The 24,491-nt window shown below is 37.5% G+C and overlaps 1 protein-coding gene across 4 annotated transcripts in view; it reads left to right on the top strand.

Annotated features, from left to right (window-relative positions):
* Positions 1-18,612, top strand: part of LOC111873556 — a 111,644-nt gene extending 93,032 nt beyond the window's left edge. For all 4 annotated transcript variants that reach the window (XM_023868360.1, XM_023868355.1, XM_023868356.2 and 1 more), the window contains 13 exons: positions 1,025-1,310; positions 1,903-2,159; positions 3,371-3,481; positions 5,924-6,043; positions 7,277-7,413; positions 8,813-8,981; positions 9,841-10,023; positions 10,609-10,780; positions 11,683-11,887; positions 13,130-13,392; positions 14,090-14,276; positions 15,030-15,234; positions 16,994-18,612. In XM_023868360.1, the coding sequence (XP_023724128.1) occupies positions 1,025-1,310; positions 1,903-2,159; positions 3,371-3,481; positions 5,924-6,043; positions 7,277-7,413; positions 8,813-8,981; positions 9,841-10,023; positions 10,609-10,780; positions 11,683-11,887; positions 13,130-13,392; positions 14,090-14,276; positions 15,030-15,234; positions 16,994-17,169 (2,471 nt within the window). In that variant the 3' untranslated portion in view covers positions 17,170-18,612. The remainder of the gene's footprint in view (positions 1-1,024; positions 1,311-1,902; positions 2,160-3,370; positions 3,482-5,923; positions 6,044-7,276; positions 7,414-8,812; positions 8,982-9,840; positions 10,024-10,608; positions 10,781-11,682; positions 11,888-13,129; positions 13,393-14,089; positions 14,277-15,029; positions 15,235-16,993) is intronic.
* Positions 18,613-24,491: the final 5,879 nt, after the last annotated feature.

Raw genomic sequence — 24,491 nt, 5'->3', positions numbered from 1 at the left:
GTAGAGTTCCGAATTAAATTGGCAAGCTCACATTAACAGTGAATTGAAATGAATGGCATTTGTTAGTTGATGCCTGCTTTTGTGTTTAAACAAAGAGGCTGGACAGAAAATAGGAACCTCAGTAAATATTTTATCTTGTGAATTTGAATGTTTATGGCTTTGTACAGTATCATCAAGGAGCCATTACTGTGGTCCTCCTCCTCACCAATTTGGTGTACATCACACCTTAGAATACCATAATAGGGAATTAAAAAAAAACATGTGTTGCTTCCTACTCATACTCTTGGCAGTGACAGATGCACCAAAGTATTAGTATTTTTATGTTTTTCAAATTAAACTGTAGGTATTATTATGTGACATCCTAATAAATGAATATTTTCTCTTGTGTCATTATTGATCTGTCATGTTATCTAACTAATTTGTTGCATGCAAAGTCCCAGGTATTCCCATTTTCATTTTAGTTGCACATTTGCTGATATTCCTTAAGGTAAGATTTGAGGTTTTCATGGCGGCGACTACGAAGAAAGCAGTCTNCTAATTTGTTGCATGCAAAGTCCCAGGTATTCCCATTTTCATTTTAATTGCACATTTGCTAATATTTCTTAAGGTATTGGATGCGGCACCATGTAGATGTGTTAACCGATGTTTCGGAGGAACCTGCTTGTACCGGTTCTTACGGTCTCTTCGCTTGTGGATTATTTATTTTTCCTTCTACCCTGAAGATGGAGGCGATACGTTCCTCTGAAACGTCTGTTAACACATCTACACGGTGCCACATCCCACAACACTGCTTTCTTCATTTCTTAAGGTGTCTGGCATGAATGGAGCTTGGTAATAGCATTTCAGTCGATTATAAATAACAATTATAAATTTGTCAGAATCTAATACAAATGATAATATAGAAAATATGTAAATTTGATTTCTGTATTTAGTAGGAATATGTGCATGCAATGTTAAACTAATTTTCAGGACACATTAATGAGAGGCAAAATTAATTTTTCCCTCTCTTCCTGTTCTGTCACAGCTTGTCCACCACTTCCCACCACACCAAGACCACCGCCTCCCTCCCCTCCCGCATCTCTTCCATCACCACCAGCCCCTCCCCCACGAATATCAGAGAAGTCTGTATCATCAGGGAATCTAGCAGGACGCAAATATTGGTCGTTACGCAAATTCAGGCGAAGTGTATCTGCCTCAGATCAGACACCACCCACATCACCATCTAGTGGCCCAAAGAAGGAAACTGCCACGTTCTACCTCACCCAGGCGCTTGATGCTGACACAGGCAATGTCGAGGGAACTGTCGATAGGTAAGTTTGACTGTAGCCATTAACATGTGTCATAGTTTAGTCAGATTAGTTGTTACATGCTGTAGTATATACGAGGAGCGTTCCATATATAATGCCTCATATTTTTTTTTAATGAAAACTACAACAGATACAGAAAGCATAATAATGCATTTAAATAGAGCAAGATTTCAGCTATCAGAATTGTAATGGTTGGTAGTACTAGCATGAGTTGACTTGTTAACAAAACCTCTCTCTCTCTCTCTCTCTCTCTCTCTCTGTATTTTCCCCCCACATTTTGCCCAGGCTGAAAAGGACTTAGCCCTAGAATTGAATATTTTTAGGTACAGTGATTCATGAAAAATTTCATTGATGAGCATCTGGTATGGAAATGGAACTAGTAATAAAGTCTACAAAGTTGGCAGTGTTGTAATTGTGGTTACAGTGAAAATATTGGTGTGGTAGAGAAAATTCTTGTTCTTATTTTGAACCATGAAATGTTTCTAAATTCTCATCTGAAACTGAAAATGTTATTCTTGGTCACGTGTAAAATTCTGGTTTTTTGCTGCTTGCACATATTGATGTAACTCGATTTTATGTTTCACATCTGTTCCAGGAAATCTGATGTTGCTGACATTTACATAGAAAATGACGATATTGCAACTAGTCCTTCAAGTGTGGGGAGCAGCAAGACAGTTGTGTATGAGAGCGGTGTAGAGGCAAACTACAGCTCAGAGGGGTTACAGAAGACCCTCATGAACTTTGCTGATAGCAAGAAACAGAGACCGAAATCTGCTCCTGAGAGAAGGAATAGTGGCAGCGTACGTCCCAATTCGCCTCCTCCTCTTCCTCCCCAGAGTTCAGGCTCCTCAGGTAAGTTTTAATGAGGAGGAAGAAATTGTTATGTTTAAATTATTTGCAGTAAGCACTTTGAACATCTGTTGACCTGAACCTGTCCTTTCATTCCTGAAGAGTTCTGCCTCCTGGGATATAATGTTATATATTCTGTTGAAAGCCAATGTTTTTGAGGAACAAGTTGTCTCCATCATAAGGGCCAAATAATAAGTCAAGCAAGAAACGAGGGTGACGCAACATGTTCCTCAGAAATGTTGATTGGCTTGGAACAGACTGACTACATGATGATGTGAGACATGGAGAGGAAGAAAGAGTATGGCAAAGTTTTCTATTTAAAATCGAGGTAGAAAGGTTCATGCGGACTAGATTTGAGAGAACTAGGTTGTGGAGAGGTGGACTAATTTTTGTTGTCACAATGAAGTCCGATGAGAGACATTTGTGTTACTAGTATAGCACTTCAGGGTTCTAATACAAATGGGTGAATTCTGAAGTCACATCGTACTAGGGATGGGTGGCTGTTTTAGTGCACAAGGTAGTAGAACAATCTTACACTTTTAGGTAGTAAATTGTAAGCTGTTTTACTGGGTTATAATCTGCCATGGCCAGAAACTTCGAATTCCTGTGTTAATAGTTGTTTGATTAGCTCTATCCATGCCTCACCTGTATATATAATTTCCACTTTTGCGTACAACAGTAAGTGAAGAATGTGAAAATAATTTGGAGATTGCTATTTGCATTTCCAGGCTCATTGTATAGAAAGATAGCCCAAGGAGAATTCAATTTTTCATACAACTTGTAGGTTACCCTTACGTTTTGAGTTCTGAAATAGAAAAAAAAAAGAATTGTGTATGTGAGATCTGATGTTCTCATTGTGGTGGTTGTGAAGGGTACTGTCTTCTGGGATATGACCCTGTGTAATCTGGTAATGTTTACTAATGTTTTGGAGGAACATAGTGCTTCCATCTTCAGGTTCCAAGAGTAAGCTGTGCAAGTAAGTAGGATTGTGCTGTGGTTGTTAACTTTGCTCAATTTTTTGACCCTGAAGACATAGGCAGTACATTCATCTGAAACATTGATAAACTTACACCAAACTACGCAGTATCAACCCAGAAGATAGTGCTGGTCAAAATTTCTGCACTCAGCCAAGCATGTTAATACCATCCTGCTGTGTCGGGATGTTACACCTACTGCACAGCAGAAAATATGTTAGCTGTACTTTCTTTGTTCAGATAATCCAAAGAAACCTCCACGTAAGGAGAAAAGAAGTTCAGGTAACACGTCCTGGTATGCGGAATGTGGACTGTTTGACCAGAGAGACGTTCAGAATATTGGAATTATAGGTGTGTACATTTCATATATTTTATTGCTAATTGATTGAAACATGTCTGCAGAGCAGTGGTGAGATTCAGTTAAAAGACATTTAGATGCTGTAACCTCTCCAACCAACTGAGCTGGTGTAGTGGTAACTTTCCAGATTGTGTATGGAAATATGACTTGTCATTTTAGGTAAAAATTTGTTATGCATATTCTAGGAGCAAAATAGTGACAATTTGGGGTGTAGGAGAAGACTGTCAGCATAGTTCTTGTACTAACTGTGCAAGATAGGTACTAGGAGCCAGTGTATACATATCAGTTTTCATAGACTTGGTTCATGTATTATCATTATGTAAATAAAAGATGGTATGTTTGGGTTAGTATATTAACACACTTGACTCAGAAGCCAAGGAACTTAGAAAACTGAAACTTGAAGCTTTACAATTCAGCTGTTTTTTTGTTATATTCCTTCAGTTTATGGCTGCAGTTAAGGAATTTACATATACGTGGTATTTCGATACAGAACACAAGATAGCGATGATGATAACAGAAATTAAAATGTAATGTCATGTAATGATGATAATGCAAATTATGACTGTGTTTGGGTATAATATGGTGCATTCAAGGTGTAAGTGTAATACAGATATGTTCATGCAGGTTTGCATGGGTGACTTGTCACTACCGTGAATAACATGACTTCTAATTGTATCTCTTCAGGAATATGACATACTTAAGATTATTGTATGGGGCACCAAAGGAGTGTTCGTGTAAGATTACTATTTTAGTGTGCCGTGGTCAGTCAAAATCTAAGGCCATACCATTGCTCAGGCAGGCACCAGCTTTTAATGTTGCAGCCTGGGTTCAATTTCAGATAAGGTTATGTGGGATTTGTGGCGGGCAAAATGGCACTGGGCATGTGTTTTTCTAAGTACCTAAATTTCCCCTGCCCACCTGCTTCATACTCATTACTGATCCTCTCACTGATGCTGGTTGTTCTCAATACTGACAGCATTGTTCAATAACAATAGGAAAGGAATGGAGACTACAAACTAGTGTACNCAACCCTGAAGATGGGGGCGATACGTTCCTCCGAAACGTCGGTTAACACCACATATACACGGCGCCAAAGCCCAGAAGACTGCTTTCTTCATAGTGTACAATACATTATGTTCTTTGACTTTTGTCTCTTCTATTGCTGCCTTAGGTACTAGTATAGTGATATGTTCATATATTGATAGTCGTCAGTTATTGTCTGTTTACATTTCTTGCTTGAGCTGAGTAATATGTTACAAGGTGTGACTAATTGTTCAACTATATAATGTTACCTTACAACACTGATACAGTTGCTTCATGTTGGATCACATGCCTGCATTATTCAGCAGTTTTGTGTCAAGTCTTTAGATTTCAGTTTAATAATTATGGTCATTTATTAGTGCATTGGTACATTTGTTAAATCCATGGGTACTAAATTGTTAGAATAGAGTCAGCATTACTCATAAAATTTTATTGAAATAGGAGGAAAATGTCTCTGACATCTACAAAATGTTACATCAAATTTATAGAGAGGGAAAGAGAATAATGTGTAGAACACAGTTTTTGTAAATGTTAAAGTATTTTTTGAAGAAAAGTGGTACAGAAGATGAGACCTCCATCCATCTTACATGATCAATAACTGATCCACAAGTGAAATGGTGGGGGGCACGCGGTAGCGTAGTTGGTTGAGGGGCTATTCTACAAGCTGGAAGGTCGCGGGTTCAAATCTCGGATGAGGTCATTGGATTTTTTTCAGTTTACCTCATCCTTCCAGCTGCACTGTGGCCCTGGGGTCGACTCAGCCTCTAACAGAAATGAGTACCAGAAATTAATTAAATAATTTTCCTGGGGAGTAAAGCGCGGACGGCGCATAGGGCTGACAAACCTTACCGCCATCTTTGAGCTGATTGTCTAGATAATGTGGGACCCTCAACATCTTACAACCCTATGGGCCTTCACGGCCTGTTACAGGGATAGCTTTACTTTACTTACATGTGAAATGGCGAGAACTTATTGTGGCTCTTCAGAAGATAGGAGAAGAAATGATTAAGAATAGTGAAACTATGGAATTAGTTTTGGATGAACATCTGAATATGAAGAAAATCTGTGCTAAGTTAGTACTGAAAAATCTCAGCGATAGCACAGAATGTGAAGAGAAAATGAAATTACTTGGATTTGTATGCAGGATTAATGGAGGAACCTGAAGAAAAGAGTAATTTGTTGGTAGGTCTTCCAGTATGATCTAGAAGCAGAATGCTAGCATTTCTGAGTTCTTTTTCATATACAGACACAGTGCATATGGTTTGGAGAAGTAGCTTCTTGAGTCCCGTCTCAGTAATAGGGGATGTGCATTAAGTTTTATACTACTTCTGTACCAAATGTTGTGCTTGTTTGAATGGTGTGTTTTTAAAAAATTAATATTTGTTATTATCTAGATGCACAAAAGAGAAATATAAGAAAGCAAGACCGACCAGTATCAAATTCTTGGTATGCTGAAGTTGGTCTTTGGGATACAAGTACTTCAAGTCCAAATGACAGCTCTCTCTCTGAGCAAGGTAAGGGGGTTATTCAGTTATTCAGTATAGAGGGGGGTGGTTTTCCCCATGCACCGCAACTAATCCTTTAATTTCTTCTGTTGCCATACCCTACTGATACTGGTGCCCGCTATCTCCCCTTTCTGCCAGTGAGGTCGGCCCTCTACTGGCAGTGGCACCCGATAACTCTCCCTTTTCTGCCGGCGAGGTTGGCCCTTTACTGGCTATTGGTACCCGATAACTTCCCCATCTACCGGAGGCATTGGAAACTACTTGGGTGGGAAACTTTTTGCCTGATTTTGCTCAGAGGTCTGCTAGAGACATCAGGATTTTTATGTGCCGTAAATCTATGACACGGGACCCACGGCTTGAAGTCCCTCCCAGAGGACTTGTTCCCTGAATTTTTCCGCCCTTAAAAATTTCACGACCTCCGCCGGGTTTGAACCCGCGTAACTTGAGTCATGAGGCGGGAACGTTACCCCTAGACTACGGAGGCTGCTAAGGTAAGGGGATTAAAATATTGAGAACAGTATACTATACTATTTTGAAATATTGCTATAAATTTTCACTTGAGAGTAGGTTCATGTTTTAGTATATGAATTTTTGTTTGGCATACTTAGTACTAAAGGTGCATGGTAACTTTTTGCAGTGAAATATGAATTTGGACCACACTTGCAGTCATAACTTCCACATACTATAATTTGTTTGTTCTCTGATAATGGATACAAGATTTATTCTATGGAAACTTAGATGATCTAACTTCAAAAATACTGTTTGTCATAAAAACAGGAATGCTAATATTTATGTCTGGGATGGAAGGAAGGGACATGGAACAAATTCCAATCTTATTTTTATATGAGCTGCATAATTTTGGTTCCTGCTGTAAAATTTATAATTAATCATACTGCTGCCACCCTGCATGAGACAGTATGCACTTATGGCAGTAGTGACCCTACATACAGAGTGGTCTGATCAGCTGAGCTTGCAGTACAGAGTTTCTAATTATTTAGTGAATTAAAGAAATAAAAACTTAAATTCTGAAGTTACATTTAGAAAGTTTTAGTGAATGAAGTTTGGAGGCTCAAGTGTTCACACATCCCTTGTCATTGTAAGCAAATTGGTGTAACATTGAAGTCAATTAAAAGCACTAATGTAGCAGAAACGTTTTACTTGCAAGAGGTATGTAAGTACAGGCACAAATATATCCATTTGTGCATTGTACTCTTGTCAAACACTTGTTTATTTGTGGCGCAGATGCACGAAGCCAGCACACTGATTTCAGTGGAGGAGATTCACCATTGACAGCAGGCAGCCCAGAGAACAGTGGTGTAGTTGAAAGGCGGTTTGCTGATGAACCTTTATATCAATTCTACACTGCAGGTGTGGTAGAGGTAAGCTACACTAAATGTGAAGCAAGCAACATCATTTTACTTAATAGTGAGTTTTTCAATTCAGTTGCATTTCTAGATTAAACATTTTTGTAAACAACCTTTATAATAAAATAATAAAAAGCTCTTTTCAGAACTTTCATTTGTAACAACAGCTGCCACCAAGAAATCTGTTCCACTGCAAGCAGATTGCCTATTTAATTACAGCCATTATATACTACAACCTGTGACTTTATCGTTATTTAATTGAAGTGCTGGTAAACACAGGCTTCTACATGAATCAGATGTACCAGTATAAACTTGACAGTGCCTGACTGCATGCTATAAAAATCAATATCTGCTATTTGGTACAACAGCAGTACATTTGTCAACTGCGTAAGATTACCTGAAGGAAAGAATCGGAAAATGCAAAAGCCTAACATGAAGGCTGGGTGGTTGTACTGCCGCTTCATGTCATGAAGGCCCATTTTGATTTTTGGCTTGATAGGTAGCTGCCCAAGCTGAGGTTTCTCCTGTTTTTTTTTAAAAGACTAAGGCAAATGATAAGGTAAAAAGTCTATGGCCACATAACATAGTCCGCACATTTCACTTCATGTAACCTCCATCGTCAATAATGTAAGAAATGTAACTGAAAGTTTAAAACTAACCGATCAGATTGCATCCATAATCCTTAAAATAATTGTAATTGCCAAATAATTATTTACGATGATAATGCCTTTACTGTGTATGGTATAGTGTTGTCGAAACATGAATTCTTATATGCAGTATGCGCCAAAAATAGAGTACTGAAACTCACGCATCTCAAATGCACATGTGCGTTTGTTGATGGGGCATAGCTCCAGCCGCACGTGTTCCCAGTAGGGAAAAGGAAGTTACGCTGTGCAGTTGGAAATGGGTTCTCGACAGAGAAAAAAGTATTCATAGTTAAGTATTATTTCTGCTCATATGGAAGTAGTCGCCAGACAACTCCCTTCCTTGGTTTTGAGTGGCCAGATGTTATTGTCCAGAAACCGCTACATAGTACATGTGGGACGATGTGGTGTGCCGTCTCAGCAAACGGTATATTAGGCCCCTATTTCATTGAGGATGAGGAAGGCAATGCTCTTACTGTCACCCAAGAATGCTACAGGGACATGGTGATTGGGCCATTTCTTCAAGATTTGAGAAGGTTCTGTCGTGCATGGGGCCTTAACATGAATAGACAGTGGTATCAACAGGATGTCTTTTCATTTCAGTACTGTATATTTTGGCGCATACTATATATGCCATAAATGTTCATATGTGCAGGTTACCTCAGCTTCAGCTAAGCTGATGGCCATGTATTGGTGTACTTATTGTTGTGTTTCAATGATCTGTTATCAGAGTTTATTGAAATAAGGTTTATTGAAGTGTATTTCTTTAGAGAGATATGCGAAGTGAACTGGACTCTGATGGCTATGAAGAAATTGGTGATGGTTCTCAGAAAGTGAGATATTCACGGCCTACTGCCATGGAATTGATTCAGCCTCGCGAAGGTCAACATCGCACACTTTGGTGCGAGATTCCAGAAGTTGTCAGCAGCCGTGTTTTAAGTAAGGGCAAATGTGACTTAGTAATTTTGTTGGAAGGGATAAGTTGTGAGGAAAACTTTTATGTAAAACTGGCATATTGTATCTGTCTGTGGGCTTTAGAATCAATGAAATTGTACTTTTGCAATCTGCTACCAGGATTAGTAAGAAATTATTGAACTGTAATGAGTAGATATTCATAATACAGTTCACATTGAATCTTTCATGTTGGGAAGAAGGGAGTTTTGTTATAAGAAAGAAGAGACATGGGAGGAAATATGAAGACCATACTTTAGAATTAAGTGCATTATATCAAGTGTGTTGACAGGGGAATACTTGCAGGTTTCATATGAAAAATCCAGAGTGGAATATGGAAGTAAGCTCTTTCTTATATGAGGTTATCATAACATACCTGATATGGAATATCTGTTGGTAATTTCTTCAAGCCTGTGTGTGTAGTAGGCTTACATGATGTAATGTTAACATAACAAAATTCGAGAACATATGATCAAGCACCAGGTTGTGAATTCGTGTACAAAAGGTGGATCTTAATAAAAGTGATATTTCAATTTAAGGTAATTTTAGTCACAAAAATTACCATTACTAGGACTGGAGGTGTTAAATTTGCACTTTTATGTCTGAGATGAATATGCATGAAGAGTTTTTTCAATTGTGTGTCTTTAAATGACATCATGGCTTCCTGAAGAAGTTTCTTGCCTTTCATGATAAGGTGCTACTTATGGATACAAATCAGGAATTTTTAAATTGAATACTTGGAAGGAAAAAAAAATTGTTTAAAAAATTAACCATAATATACATTGTACACATTCCTGTTGGTGACTCATCAGTTCGGGTACACTTCTGTTATGTTGCTTATTTTCAGGTACACTGAGCACACATCAGAAGAAATTACAAGAAGCAAAGTTTGAAATTATTACATCAGAAGCATCATACATCAATTCTTTAAATGTTCTCGAGAAACATTTTATGTCTAGTCTAGAAGCATATGATGAGTCTGTCCTGTCTAAAAATGATAGACGAACCTTATTCTCTAATCTAATTCCAGGTAACCACATTCAGTGCATGTCATTGCATTTCATTAAGTTGTCACAATTCCTTCAGTTATTGCACACAGTCTTTAAGAACTTGTGCAGCTGTGTTTAAGAAAAAAACTTTAGAATGTTGTTCTTCAGATCCCTGAGTTCCTAAACATATCCACCATCTAGTATCTAAAGGAACAAGCATATGTTCAGAGTACTAGACAATGGACAAAGTCCAGAAATGTCATGGGCCCAAGTATAGTAAGCCATCGTCAGATCACTTTAGAATGTTGTTAAGTAAATTTTAGTATTACAGAATTGATACTACTTTGAAGTGAATCCATTTTTTAGTTAAAGCTGATGTGTATTATGAAATGTGGGTAATTAATTTGGCTTTATATCATATTAATTTTTATCAATTTATCAGAAGGTTTAAACAGTTTTAAGAAAGATAAAAGGAAAAACTTCTCTTTGATGTTTCAGAAAATATTTTGTAAAATTTGTAATTTATTGTGAAGTAATATTATAAGTAGCAGCAGATGTAGCACAAACTTTCCTCTGTATGTTTGGGTAAACAGTCATCTGTCATAATACTCTGTTAATTATTCCAGTCAAAACTTGCTCAGAGCACTTCCTGGCTGAGCTGGAAAAGTGTTGGCAAGATAATATCCTGCTGAATGGCATCTGTGACGTTGTCTACAAGCATGCTAGTAATAACTTCAGCGCATATGTCAAGTATTGTTCAAATCAGATTTGCCTGGACAGGACGTTACGTGGGTTGAAGTAAGTGTGACTTGTTCCACATTATTGTATGTCATATTTGCCATCTTCATTTCCTACAACTACATACATTTCTTTTTGAATTATTGTTTTATATGGGGTATTTGAAAGGTAGCGGGGCACGCGGTAACATAGTGGTTAAGGCACTATACTACAAGTTGGAAGGTCGTGGGTTCAAAGACCAATGAGGTCATTGGATTTTTTTCAGTTGACGTAATCCTTCCGGCCGCACTATGGCCCTGGGGTTCACCCAGCCTCTTAACAGAAATGAGTACCAGGAATTAAATAAGTAATTTTCTTGGGGAGTAAAGCACGGCCGGTGCATAAGGCTGACAACCTTACCGCCATCTTTGAGCAGATTGTCTAGATAATGTGGGACCCTCACTGTCTCTCAACCCTATGGGCCTTCATGGCCTGTCACAGGGATAGCTTTACTTACTTATTTGAAAGATAGCAGGAAGGATAGATTCATCTATTTCATCCACCATTTTATTGAATTGGTTTTACATTCAGATTTTAGTGTAATGAAATATCAGAATGAAAACCAGCATCTTCTATGAAACAGTCCTACAGGGTATGTTATTTGAGTTTGAGTGAAAAAGTATGTCACTTCAGTTGGGTGGAGTTTGGTCTTCCACTGTCTGTGTGATTTGAAAGTTAAAGGTGATGATAACAGAAACCAGGACATGCTTTCCTGCAATCTCTGGCCAAGGTGATAGATGTTTTACACTAAAACACCAGTACCAACATTTTACAGTAGTTTATTTGAATTGCACATTGGGAATCATGAGTAATATTCTTTGATTTAAGTTTTCCAATTTTGGTGTTCCTTGCACATCACCAGTTCTCCAGCATGTAGCAACTGTGAATACCCTATGTAGTATTTAATGTGATGTTTCTTGCAGGGAACAGAACACGAAGTTTTCAGAAGTCCTGTTGCAACTAGAAAGTAACGCTGTATGTCAGTCTCTGTCCCTACACTCTTTCCTGATGCTACCAATGCAGCGCATAACACGACTGCCGTTGCTTATGGATGCTCTTCTAACACGCCTGGATCCAAAAGATGATGAATATAGCACTTGTCAACTGGCACTTGCTACTTTAAACAAAGTAAGTATATTCAAAGTAATTTCATCGTTTGTACGAGGTATGGCATTTAAGTCAAGCAGGTATCCATTATCGTACAATGCCACATTTGATTTTAGTCCACATTAAGAATTAATCGTCTCCATTTCTGTGTTGTTCCACTTCGTTCACTGGGCTCTGAAATTTTTTTTTCTTTCATATAAAGTTGTGTTACTTAGGGAAATGGTGAGAAAATAATACACAGTGAAAGGGTTGGGTATCTGTGCAGTAGATGGCAGCACTAGCGAGTTTGTGCATGTCAGCTTACTTGACTACAGTTTCAGCCTTTTTGTATCATACACTCTTTGGGCTTCAACTTGTTTTGTTGTTGTAAGTTCCCACCTGAGTGAATGAATGTATAAGGGGTGGGTCTTCTTGGCCCTTGCCCCGCGGCCTACAGTGGTCTTAAGTTCTCACTTAGTGCAGTTTTATGTTTCTTTTTGGAAAATAAAATAAATTTGTTCACATTTTATGGAAAGATTTAGAAGAGTCCTAACCTTTGTGACTAGTAAGGAGATTTTGGAAATTCAGAAACAGCACCGAAATCCCTGGTGGAAGAGTCCAGAGTAACTAAAAAATATATTAATGTCAAAATCAAATAGTAAAACATTATTGATTTTGTATTTTTCAATTCAAAGGAATTATTCACTGCAAATTTGCCCTCTGAACCCATAAAAATAAATCTGTGGTTGGACAAATTAATTTTTCTATAAGTACAGCGCTTTGGCCGCGCTATAGCTCAAGCGGTTAGTCGCTGTCTTCCCACCCGTGTCTCAGAACTTGACTACTGAAATGTTCCTTGTAACCGTTTTGCTCGGACCATGCAGAAAACAGCCGCTTTATTGAGATGTGTTTACAGCATTGTTTAATAGCAATGGAAATCACTTGATTGTTGCTTGTGTATTCATTCCAGCGTGAATGTGTTCACAAAGTCGTTGCCTAGCAATGAACGTCTATTTTTTACTTCACTGTTCTGTCTTTTGGGCGTCATGTTACAGTATATATGCATTTCCAGTCTTGTATTTGAGATTCTCACAGTGGTGACTATGAAGATTACAGTCCTTATATTGTAATGCCATGTAGTCTGTGGAAGTCACCAGTGTTTCAGGGGAATGCCAATGGACCATGAGACTACATGGCATTACATCTCAAAGGTTATACTCTTTATGTTCCCCTTTGTTTGGTTAAGAATGTGGTTTATTTGAAGACTGTATTCTGTTGTTACAGATTGTACAGAACTGCAATGAGGATGCTCGTAGAATGGAACGCATGGAAGAGATCCTGATTCTTAGTCCACAGCTCTATTTTCCAAATGAAGTAAAGGCAATACCCATCATTTCTAGCACTCGATGGCTTGTCAAGAAGGGTGAGCTCACGCAGCTGGTCTGGAGAGGAGATGAGGGTAAACTTACTTTTGGGAAGAAGTTTTCCAGAATTCAAGTACACATATTCCTCTTCACAGACTTGCTGGTCATCACTAAAAAGAAGAGGTAAGTACAGTAATTGTTTCTATATTGGAAGTTGTAAATTAAACTCTGTTCTAGTATTTGCCAAGTAAAATTTTCCTCTTAAAGTTGGGAAATAATTACAGACATTTTTAGGTCAAGATTCACATGTGCTTCTGCGCACACCTTGAGCATAACTTACTCAATATTTATTGGGGTGATAAATGTTTAAAACAAGAATTGTGGAGAAAAATTTAACATAATTCTAATGATTTTCAAGGCAGCTAGATGAAACATAGAAAATGGCTCAGAATTGTTATGGTGTGTTTACATTTCCAAATATGTGTATTCAGCAGTCACCTGTGCTCTTCAGAAGATATGCAAAAATTGTCAGAATCGCTTATTTATTTGCAGTTTGCATGATACCAGCTCTTGTGTGTTCACTGGAAAGACACATTTAAAGTATATAAAGTAGTGGATTTTCTTTAAATCATGTTTTATGCTATTTATAAGAGAACATCACAAGTCAGCATTCGTGAATTGAAAATCTAAAGGTAAGTAACACTGTGAATGTGCCACAGTTTTGCTGAGTGTGCATCTTCTATCTTATTGAGAAAATGTGGATAGAACAGTAAAGTTTATTGTTATTAATGTGAAAGAAAGCTCACATTTTGATATTTTGTGAATATTTATCTGTTTCTTGCTTGTTAGAAGATAATGAATGATGTGTCTGACATTTTAGAAGAACCACTCCAGATGCTACTGGTGATGAGTGCTACGCTGTAGTGGACTACTGCCCAAGGAACTTGGTTCAGATGACAAGTGCTGAGGGAATGACAAATCTTCCTGTTAAGTTCACATCTGATGGTGGACGTAATCTGATGCTGCTCACAATGCTACAGAATCATGAGAAGAAAACTGTTGAAATGGTAAGATCTTTGTCTTTGGGTATTTTATCTTGTACTCAAGTAATAGCTTGTGGCTTTGTCATCTGTTCAGTTTTAATAATTACTTGCATAACATTAAGTATGTATTCTAAAGGTTTCTGTAATTGTGTGCAGTGAAATGGGTTTATATGATAGTACTTACATTAGATATTGAGAATTTACTTAGCATGACATTGACAAATAACAAGTACTTTCGATACTATCCATTAAAAATGTGACTAGTGTTCATAGTTGAGTGTACTTAATACTGCCTTAATTGTTTTTGCTTTGCAGAGTCTTGGAAGAGGTCCCTTCTTTTGAGGTCTTCTGACCAGAGTTTTGTATACATTGGTGATTTAGCTATTAGTATAGATTAGTCTTTTATGTCATATGGCACTTCACTGAATAATCAGGAGTGAAAAGTTTGTGAACATCTTATTTGCAAATTCTTTGTAGTGTGAAATGGAGCTCATCTTTCCACTTTTATTTTAGAAAATGTCATGTAATCACACTTGTATTTAAGTGGAAACAGTCATTATACAAAGAAGAACAGGGAGCAGTAAGCCAGAGCAAGATAATAAAGTAAACAGAACAAGAACATAATTAGATGGGAGAACTTAATGGGTGAAAGGCTAATCTACTAACTTATGTTCTTGATTTGTTACATTTATTTCCTTATTCTGGTTTGTTTATTCCTGTTGTGTTTCAATAATATATGCCTGTTATTACAATTTTAATTTTTGTTGTCTTTGCCAGGTCTTGTCATGTTCCATGGAATCAGATCGGCAGCGATGGCTGGAAGCGGTGAACCCCCCTGTCTCTGACAACCCTGATGAGACTGTGTATGAAGAATGGGACTGCCCTCAAGTTACAGCCGTTCACCCCTATGTAGCTCGCCAGCCAGATGAACTTTCCCTAGAGGTGGCAGATGTGGTCAATGTGCTGAGGAAAATCACGGATGGTAAGATTTCAGATGCATTCATCCACAGATTCCTGGACATGTACATACAGTTAGTTGACCTCTGCTTTAAATATTACATGACTTTCTGAAATATATAATAATGATCTGTAAATGGCAGAGGTCATGCATGTCATGTGATCTGATTTTAAGTTCTTGAGAACTCTTTCTCAACAGCATTGTTGGGGTAGGAAGGTGTTGTACACTCCATTTGTCAGTACTGTTCTAATTTCACCATTTATGGGATATCTGTGAGGTGGAATAAAGCATTTGAGAGTGTAAATTCATGAGAAAAAGAGTGAGAAAGTTCACACATTCTGGCTGAATGTTTATCACCTAAAGTTCATAAAAACAAATGGAAACAGATACCAGATTCCTACTGTGCTGTTGTTTACTTTTTAACTTAATGTTTTGGAGTAAGACTGTGTTGCTTTCTTATCTGTTAATATGCTTACATTTGTCAGAAATGTTCGTTTTCAAATACTGGGACAGATACTGTATTAGGGCATATTGAGTTTTATATTTTTCTGAAAAGGGCCAAAACAGTTTATTATTTTAGGAAGCTGTAATTCATTAGTATTGTGACTGTTACAGGTGTTGTTACTTCTCTTCTTTCTGGATTTTCATTATGACTTGCATGGTTCTTTATTCACACATCACTGAAAATTCAAGTTTCCCTTCTCCAAGTCCATATTTCAAACATAAATGGAAATTTTAACACTGTTACAGCCTTAAGTGTGAAGTAACTTGTGACTGTATAAACAGTAGGATTTTTCAGTCATGTGTCACTCTCACATACTTCTTATGACAGGAGAGCATATAGTCCTCCTGATGGTGCATGTAATAATAATGTGATGTGGATACCCAATGCTAGGTAACAGCTTGGTAAACACCTTTCCCGCTTTAGTGTGTGACAATAGGGAGTCCATTGCTAAGGAATGGTGCACTAAACAAGCTTCATCAGCAATGCAGACTGTTTTGTGTTGGGTCTGTGCAAAGTGGTTATAAGAGAAGTGAATTCAGAAGTTAGTTTTGATGGAGAGTCGTAGCTGAAAAGCCGTGAGTAAAGGTCATGAAGCCTTCATGGAAAGGAGTTGTGAGAATTCAGCTGTGACTTGTCACCAGATGTTCTGTAGTTACAAATCTTGAGAGTGCTATAATTAAGTGTAGTTATGACTGGTGAGCATCCAGTAAATCCATTCACCAAGCCAAACCCTGTCTACAAGTCACTAACACATGCGACAGCATAATACATGTATGTGGCCTGTAAATTCTTGGTTATAATGATGCCCAGGAATGTAGGCCCCACTGACTTTGATGGGTTTATTTTTCCATAGGTAATCTAGCGATGCTTTCAGTATTGAGACTATATACTGTCAGATAATGGAATGATTGATGAATTGGGAATAATTTGTAAGAAACCACTCATGGCCTAATGAAGGTACTATTCCAGCATATGCCTGGAGGGGCTGAGGAAAACCACAACAACCCTCAATCAGGGTAGCCAGTATTTGGGCCAAGCTGTGAACTTTTTGCCTACTGCATATATCTTGAGTGTTACCTGTAGATTAGCGTGTTCAGCATGGTTTATTGCATGTGCGCACACACATAAAGTTATAATGGAAGTTATGAAATAATACTTCATTGGAAATAAGAGGAATGAAGAATAAGCTGTGAAGTGCATAATGTGTAAGAAGGTGTTAACTTTTGAAAATACCTGTAGGTTTCTTTGAGTGATAGCATGTTGTGGCTGTTTTTTTAGGTTGGTATCAAGGGGAACGTATTCGTGATGGTGAGAGGGGTTGGTTTCCTGGCAATCATACTGTAGAAGTTTTATCAGCTCATGTAAGGGCACGCAACCTCAAACAGCGCTACAGATTGCTTGCACTATCAGGAAACTTCCTGGAGGCGCAGCGCAAGGAGAAACAGGCCAAGTGACTGAACATAGCATCGAGGTAAGATTATATAACATAAGCAAGAGAAAGTGACTTGTAATGGTGTCTTTCGAATTTTATTGTGGATGTTATTGAACCGTATTTGAGAATGAGGTTTTAAACACATTAAAATGTGGAATTGACTAATTAATGGTTGAATCTTGAAGTTTGTCCTTCCATAGGGCCAGAAAAATGAGAACACTTAGATCTGGATGTCTGTGCATATGTATGTTGGACACCTCTGGTTTCTCTGTATTGGATAGGGATTATTGGCGCTGTGTGTTGTTAATATAGAGGAAAGTATCTGGCACAAATGTCATATAAACAAAATAATGCAAGTACTAAGATTCTGTCAGTAACTAAAGTTGCCTTTATGAAGCAGGTATTATACATTATTTATATGTCGCACTCCCTAGTGAGACTCGCTGATCTGGGAAGAGTATTCTGAGAAGTTTTTCTTGTATGTACTGCACTGGATGTCTCTGAGATTGAACAAGTTGTGGATCAAACAGGTGCTTTGTTGGAATGGCCTAAAAATGAAGTTGCTGGACAGTGCTGCTGGGAAACAGGAAACAGAGTGACTAATTGACTGGTACTGAAACTGTGGTTTTCCCAGGAGTTTCACCTGGAATAGCTATACTTTTAACCATTTAAAGCCGCACAAATGCAATAAAAGGTCCTTGGTATTAGTATTTTAAAATGTTTAGAATATTGCTATTTTGAGAATATTTATTCATGCACTGTGAGAACCACTATGTAGGCAGCTAGCAAAATTTCATTTTAAAAAATCTCACATAAGTAGCTTCAGGGAAATGATTATTTGTATATCACAATTTTGACACTCCTGGGGGGAAAGAAGAGTGTAGGAAGACAGCTAAAGAGATGGCATGAAATGTGAACAGGTCAGATTGCCTTATACTTGACAGGATGATTATGATGAGTGTGAAGATGGTTTCTGACACCAAAAGATGTTGGTCATGTTTCTGGCCCTCAGGATTAGGTAGGAATGATGAGGAATTGGTAGTCTGCATTCCTCGTACATAGGAAGAGTGAGGCACTACTGTAACAGAATCAAGATATCATGCAAGAAGTCTGTTCAGGTTTGTATATGAAGTGACTGAGGGCTAACATTATACACTTAGTGTTTAAACAAAATACACAGTAATCTTGAAGAAGATTGTTGATAAGCTTGCAAGCATACAGGAGAGTGGAAATGCTGATCACATACAGTTCATGTCACAAGGACATTTACCCAACTTCCTTATGGTAGTTTCAGGTGAGGGGCTTATATATTGTTTTAAATAATGATGCTTAAAAGGATGTTTTCAGTTTGCACCAGTTGAATTTTGGTGTGTACTTTACTTTTACAAATAATTTATAGTCTTGAGTTTAGTGACATCTGTTCCCCAAAATAAAGAGCCAGTTGTCATCAGAGAATGTTAGAAATGACTCATTATAAACTTAAGCTGAAGTGAGGGCAAGTGCCCCTTCACCTCTTAATGTGAGGACATCACACAGACAACCAGCAGGTAATTACACTTCCATATTGTATTGTAGCATGTTTAGTTACTGAAGACGCTGTTCGGATTGTTAATTGGTTTATTTAACAACCTACAAGTCATAACTACAATTGATTATAACACTGTTGCGGGGTTTCACACTTTATAACCCTATTCGCAATAATCTCTTCACTCCGTCGTTACACTGTTGTGGGGTTTCACACTTTATAACCCTATTCGCAATAATCTTTTCGCACTGTTGCGGGGTTTCACACTCTATAACCTTATTTGCAATAATCTGTTCACTCTGTCTTCAGTAGTCTACACGTATTCACAGTACAGGAGCTATATAAGTGTCACTGTGTTACACACTCCCAACTACTTCCCAGTTATCACAAACTATCACTGATTATGACACGCATCCAGTTCTTCTTTCCACGACTGCTGCTAGATTCCAACTGTGTTCCTCTCAGGCTCACACACACACACACACACACACACACTCTTGCTTACTGTTCAGTCTGCTTTTTATTCTGTTCGCGGTTGTCTGTTGCCCATGTCAACAGCGGTGTTGCGTGCCTCGTCACAGTATGAAGCGGTGCCACGTAGCCGGCGGGGTGGAGCGCTGACTCGCCTGCTACGTCACCGTGGCCAGAGCTGCCACATCACTGCTGGGGGGGGGTCCATAGCGCAACATGTCACAGTATTCATGTATGAAAGTGAGACCTATGAAAATTTGATCTAAGTTAGCTCAGAAGCATTAGGACAGTGTTAGTGGTTTGAAATACTGTGGGAGATAGTCTTGGGTGTTGAGAGCTGGAGGCTCCTGTCCAGAGCAGTAAGTACTTTACTCCTTGAGCATCACTTTGGTGGGAACCAGTTACAACTGTCCACCTAGCGATATACTAGTTTCTGGCTAAAGTTCTTGAAAATAAATTGGCCATCTCTAAATTAATTAAAGCAAAGTCATATGTGTGATCACCAGTCACTGTAGCCGAGCGGTCTAAGGCATGTACTGTCTTCGCTTGCTTGGAAACCGGGATCGTGGATTTGAATCTCACCCAGGGCATGGATGTTTAGTTTGTGTGTGTGCGTTCTTCTGTGTAGAGGCCTTGCAATGAGCTGATGACCCGCCCAAGGAGTCCTACCAAATGTGTAAAATCTAGAAAAACCGAAGTGAATGGAGAAGTAGGTAGGCCTAGGCCCACTGTTGCTGTAGTGCCAAGGGGAAAGAAAAAATGTGTGATCAGCTGTGAACACAGTTAATGAAGTGTAAACTGTAAAATTCCAGAGCATAACATTTATTTATATATAGCAGACTTCCAGATTTGTTCATAAAAAAGTGGGAGGGATATGTAAAAACAAATAGATAATCCAAGTACCAGATCTAATTAACTTTTGTGAGGTTAGAACCTGTAATGGACTCATGATTGTACAGGCTACTTCTCATGCATTCTGCTGGTCGCTAGAGACAAATATATTTTTAATAAAAGAAAGCGGTCCTGTGTTACTGTAGTAAGCTGGCATGATATGCAATAAAATACTGAAATAGAAAGCTGCAAATTACAAAAGTATCACTGACGTATATATAATGGGGAATAGTTCAGTCTTTACAGGCAGGTATTATCAACAACTAATGGGTTGTAAAATTAATACTGTTAATCCACAAAGCACCAGATAATTGAGACTACTATACATAATATATTGAAATAAGGTGGCACTTGTCATCATCCATCTTGCCTAAAAGGAGATCAAGATTATAGTAAGAGCAGTCCCCACATGTGATAAACGCCCACTGCACCTTTATATGCCAGGGTGTTGTACTCTTTACAATTAAAGTGAAAAGGCTCATGACATTAGTGGATTATGTAAATGCAGTAAGATGATGTATTTCTGCCTCATATGAGGCTGTGAACTATGATCTGCCACCTTCTAATTCTCACATGAGCAGTGTCAAGAAAGTTCAGGTAATAAAAATAAGGAAATTAATCTCTTATTTCAGAGAATTAATATCTCTTAAATATACTATAACTTAGTATATTAATTTTTTTTTAATTTGCTTAGTGGGGGGTGGAGTCCAACTGGGTCCACTCGGCACGGCGGCCATTGATTGGCCTGTTGTGCCTGCCCCGGGTGATTATGATGATGGAGAATTTGATGGAATGAAGATTGGCAAGGGAAACTGAAGTACTCGGAGAAAACCTGCCCCAGTGCCACTTTGTCCACCACAAATCCCACTTGACCAGACCTGGAATCGAACCTGGGTCACCACGGTGGGAAGCCGGCAACTAACCGCTTGAGCTGTGGCACGGCCAACTTAGTATATGATAAAGTGTTTTGCAGATCATATGTGTGTGTCAAATGTAGAATATAATGATGCTTCAATAATTATTACAAAATTGTTACTTAGTTAAAATAAACTTCAGTTTTTGATTCTACAGTAATTTTTAACAGGCATGATATTTGGAGTAATAAGCTTATTAAAACTGCAGGATGAATAGCAAGATAACAGTAGTTATGTTTCAAGGTGATAAAAGTCTGTTTATTAATGTCAGCATTGTTGTTTTATAAAAAGACTGTTGTGGTTTTTGGAAAATAAGAAGAAACATAGTCTTCAAGTAAGTAGTATTCACTATAAAAATTGCTTGAAGTTGGTGACATCTGTGGAAGGAGAAGGTGGCAAATCATGAGTACTTAATTGTATTTTAATTTGTATATTACAAATGTGATTGAAAAGCTTGAGTGTTCCTGCTTCTGTTATCTTTGCTATGATTGGTCATTGAAGATGCTTCCAGTTACTTTTCTCATGTTTTGTAAAGATTATTAAGCCCTAACCAAATAAGAGTATTGAATATTGAGAGCCTAAGTAAATTGTATGCCAATATCATGTGTAAGTATTTGGAACACCCTAGCTTTTCATTCTACTGTTATATCAGAATTACATTCCATTGATATGTACGTATGAATACTCATATATTTTTTGTATAAATGTGTTAATCATGTCAGAGAAATGTATGTGTTGAATCTTTGTTGATTCATGGACTTATAATTCTATATTGTATATTTTATAAATAAATATATAAACTATTTTACAGTTTATATCCTTCTCCTCAGATATGTTTGGGTAGTGTTCAAGTCTTTGTTCCCTGGTTCTTGAAAAAGTCAAATGATTTCCAGTCTTGACAAGGTAATTATACATATAATCCTCTTTCATCCAAACCATAATCATTTCCATTTGTCATAATCTCTGCATTTAGTATGTGATTAAATATCATGTTGTTTGATTAGTAACCCATTCTATCCAGAGTGTGAGGCAGTCCACGTGTATTCATTTTCCCGTTGCTTATTTTCCTTTTATGAAAAATACTTCATGCTATTTGTTTAATCCTGGATTTTGTCACATGATTTTCTCGTTCACTTTCCATTGTTAACATATTTTGTGAGCTAGATACCATTTTTTTTGTCTGATGTCTTGGTTAATTATGTGGTTGAGCCATTTTTCCTTATCTTCCTCAGATTTATTTATTTTTAAAAATTTGCATCATATGTGACATTTCTTGTTTCTATTAATATTTGCATGATGGCATTTTAAGTCTTTATTGTTGATTGTCTGTGTAAAGACAGTCTTCCATTCAGTTTCATTTGGGCTTCCAGATAACCTAGCTTATGAATAGTTCAGAAATATATTGACATGTTTTCAGTTGACAGTTTTCAGCTCTCTTGGAAGGATGTCAGAACACTATTGGAACAGAAGACAGACTTCACAGGAATAAAATTTGAATTGATGAAAGATTTTAAAATGTTGCTGTGAAGTACAGTGAAATTGTGGTACCAGCAGCAACTGTGGGCAAACTTTCCTGTCTAAAGGAGTCATCAGAAAAGCTGCCATGGACTGGAAGGGATGAAATACATAATATGTAGACATTATTGTGTTTGCTATTTTTTTGCTGGTACTGGTTCTTCACAGAGAGTTTTTCTCTGTGTTATGGTCACATTCTTCTCAGAGGCTTCCTAAAACTATAAAATTAATGGAAGGTAGACAAGTAGTTTAGTCATTGGGTGGTGCAGAGTAATTATTTGGGCTTCTTTCTGAGCGATTACAGTAACACAAGTAACACAAATTGATATGCCAGCACAAACATGTGCTCAAGCAGTTATGTTTCACAAGAATAAAATGTACTGCCATAAACTTTGATTCTGTGTGTGTTTGTATGTCTTCTGTAAGTGTTGCTGTGTAGGTTATTTCCATTTATGAGACATGGAACCTGATGGTTATCAACTCAAGTACATTTTAAGTACACTTTCATTAGCTTCAGATAAATGCCTGATCTGTTCTTACAGCATATAACAGTTCTTATTTTTTCTCAAGTTATCTCCCTTACATTCGTCACTGTTTGCATCCTGTTGTGCATCATGATTTATGGTATTCTAGCCATCAACACAACAATGAAAATTAACATTTCCATTCTTTTTTGTCATTTTCTTTTCAGTTACTGTTAGTTGGGCTATTCCAAAATTGTGTTTTATAACTAAACTTCTCTAATTGTGAATACCATTTGAACACCAGCATAAAAATTATCTGAGTACAGAAAACAACAGTTAATTTTGGGGGGGGGGTTAAGCAAGACTAGAGGGTGAGTTTGATTAAGTTTCCCATACGTCATTTGACGTGCAAGTTGTCGACATTCGGTATTATACCATATATTCTGACAAAGACCTTTATTGGTGCTGAATCCTTTCAAAAATGGAATATCCATATAATATTACTAGAATTCTGTTTGGAATTGTTTGAAACTACAGCAATAATCCTTACCATCATTAATTTTTAGGGTAATCTAATTCAAGGGCATGCACAGTCTTTTTGTCACATCCTGCGTGTGTGAAAATGGATTTAAACATTGAAATGTACTGTGTTGCTCCTACCGTCAGAAGATGGTTCTCTTCTGTTCTCTCCAGCATGTGGAGAGAAGCGCAGCAACATTTCTCACTAACAGGTATGTGATTTCAAAATCGTGCATTCTAGTTAGCAGGTATTTGTGCATTTTGGACCATGAGAGATAAAACCGCTATAATGTTTTATGAAATTGCTATGGCAAAATTGAAAAGGTATTAGTTGCCAGGTAGTGATCAAGCAGGAGGTGAAATATCACCTTCTAAGATCCATAAGCTAATTAAATCTGGAATAAGGAAAATTTACCTGATCGTGGAAGGAGTCTATTATTGTACGAGTTCACAAGAAGGGTGATAAATGTGACTATTAATTATTGAGGGATAACACTGTCATCAACTTCAATTTTTATCCAATATTCTTCTCTAAAGTTTAAGTCCATACATAGATGAAATTATTGGGGATCATCAGTGTGGCTTTTGTGTAACAGATCAGCTACTGTGCAGATCTTTTGCATTTGTCAGATACTGGAGAAAAAATTGGGAGTACCATGAGACTACATCAGCTATTCGTAGACTTCAAGAAAGCCTACGATTCAGTTAGGGGAGAAGTATAGTACAATATTCTCACAGAGTTTGGGTTACCCATGAAACTAATTAACACTGATTAAATGTGTTTAATCAAAGCATATAGAAAGTCTGTGTAGGTAAACATTTGTCTCATAATTTTCCTATCCAGATTTGTCTAAAACAAGGAGATGCTTTATCGCCATTGCTCTTCCACTTTGCATTAGAATATGCATTAGGAAGGCCTAGGAAAAGCAGGTGGGACTGAAATTAAATGGGACACATCAGCTGTTGGTCTAGGCTAATGATGTGAATCTTCTGGGTGATATAGATAACATGAAGAAAAACGCAGAAGCTTTAATTGATGCTAGTA

Source organism: Cryptotermes secundus, unplaced genomic scaffold (genome assembly GCF_002891405.2).
Source record: "Cryptotermes secundus unplaced genomic scaffold, Csec_1.0 scaffold445, whole genome shotgun sequence".
In the NCBI taxonomy this organism is placed as follows: Eukaryota; Metazoa; Arthropoda; class Insecta; order Blattodea; family Kalotermitidae; genus Cryptotermes; species Cryptotermes secundus.
The sequence above is the reverse complement of the archived record's forward strand: the minus strand, read 5'-3'. Positions and strand labels throughout refer to the sequence as shown.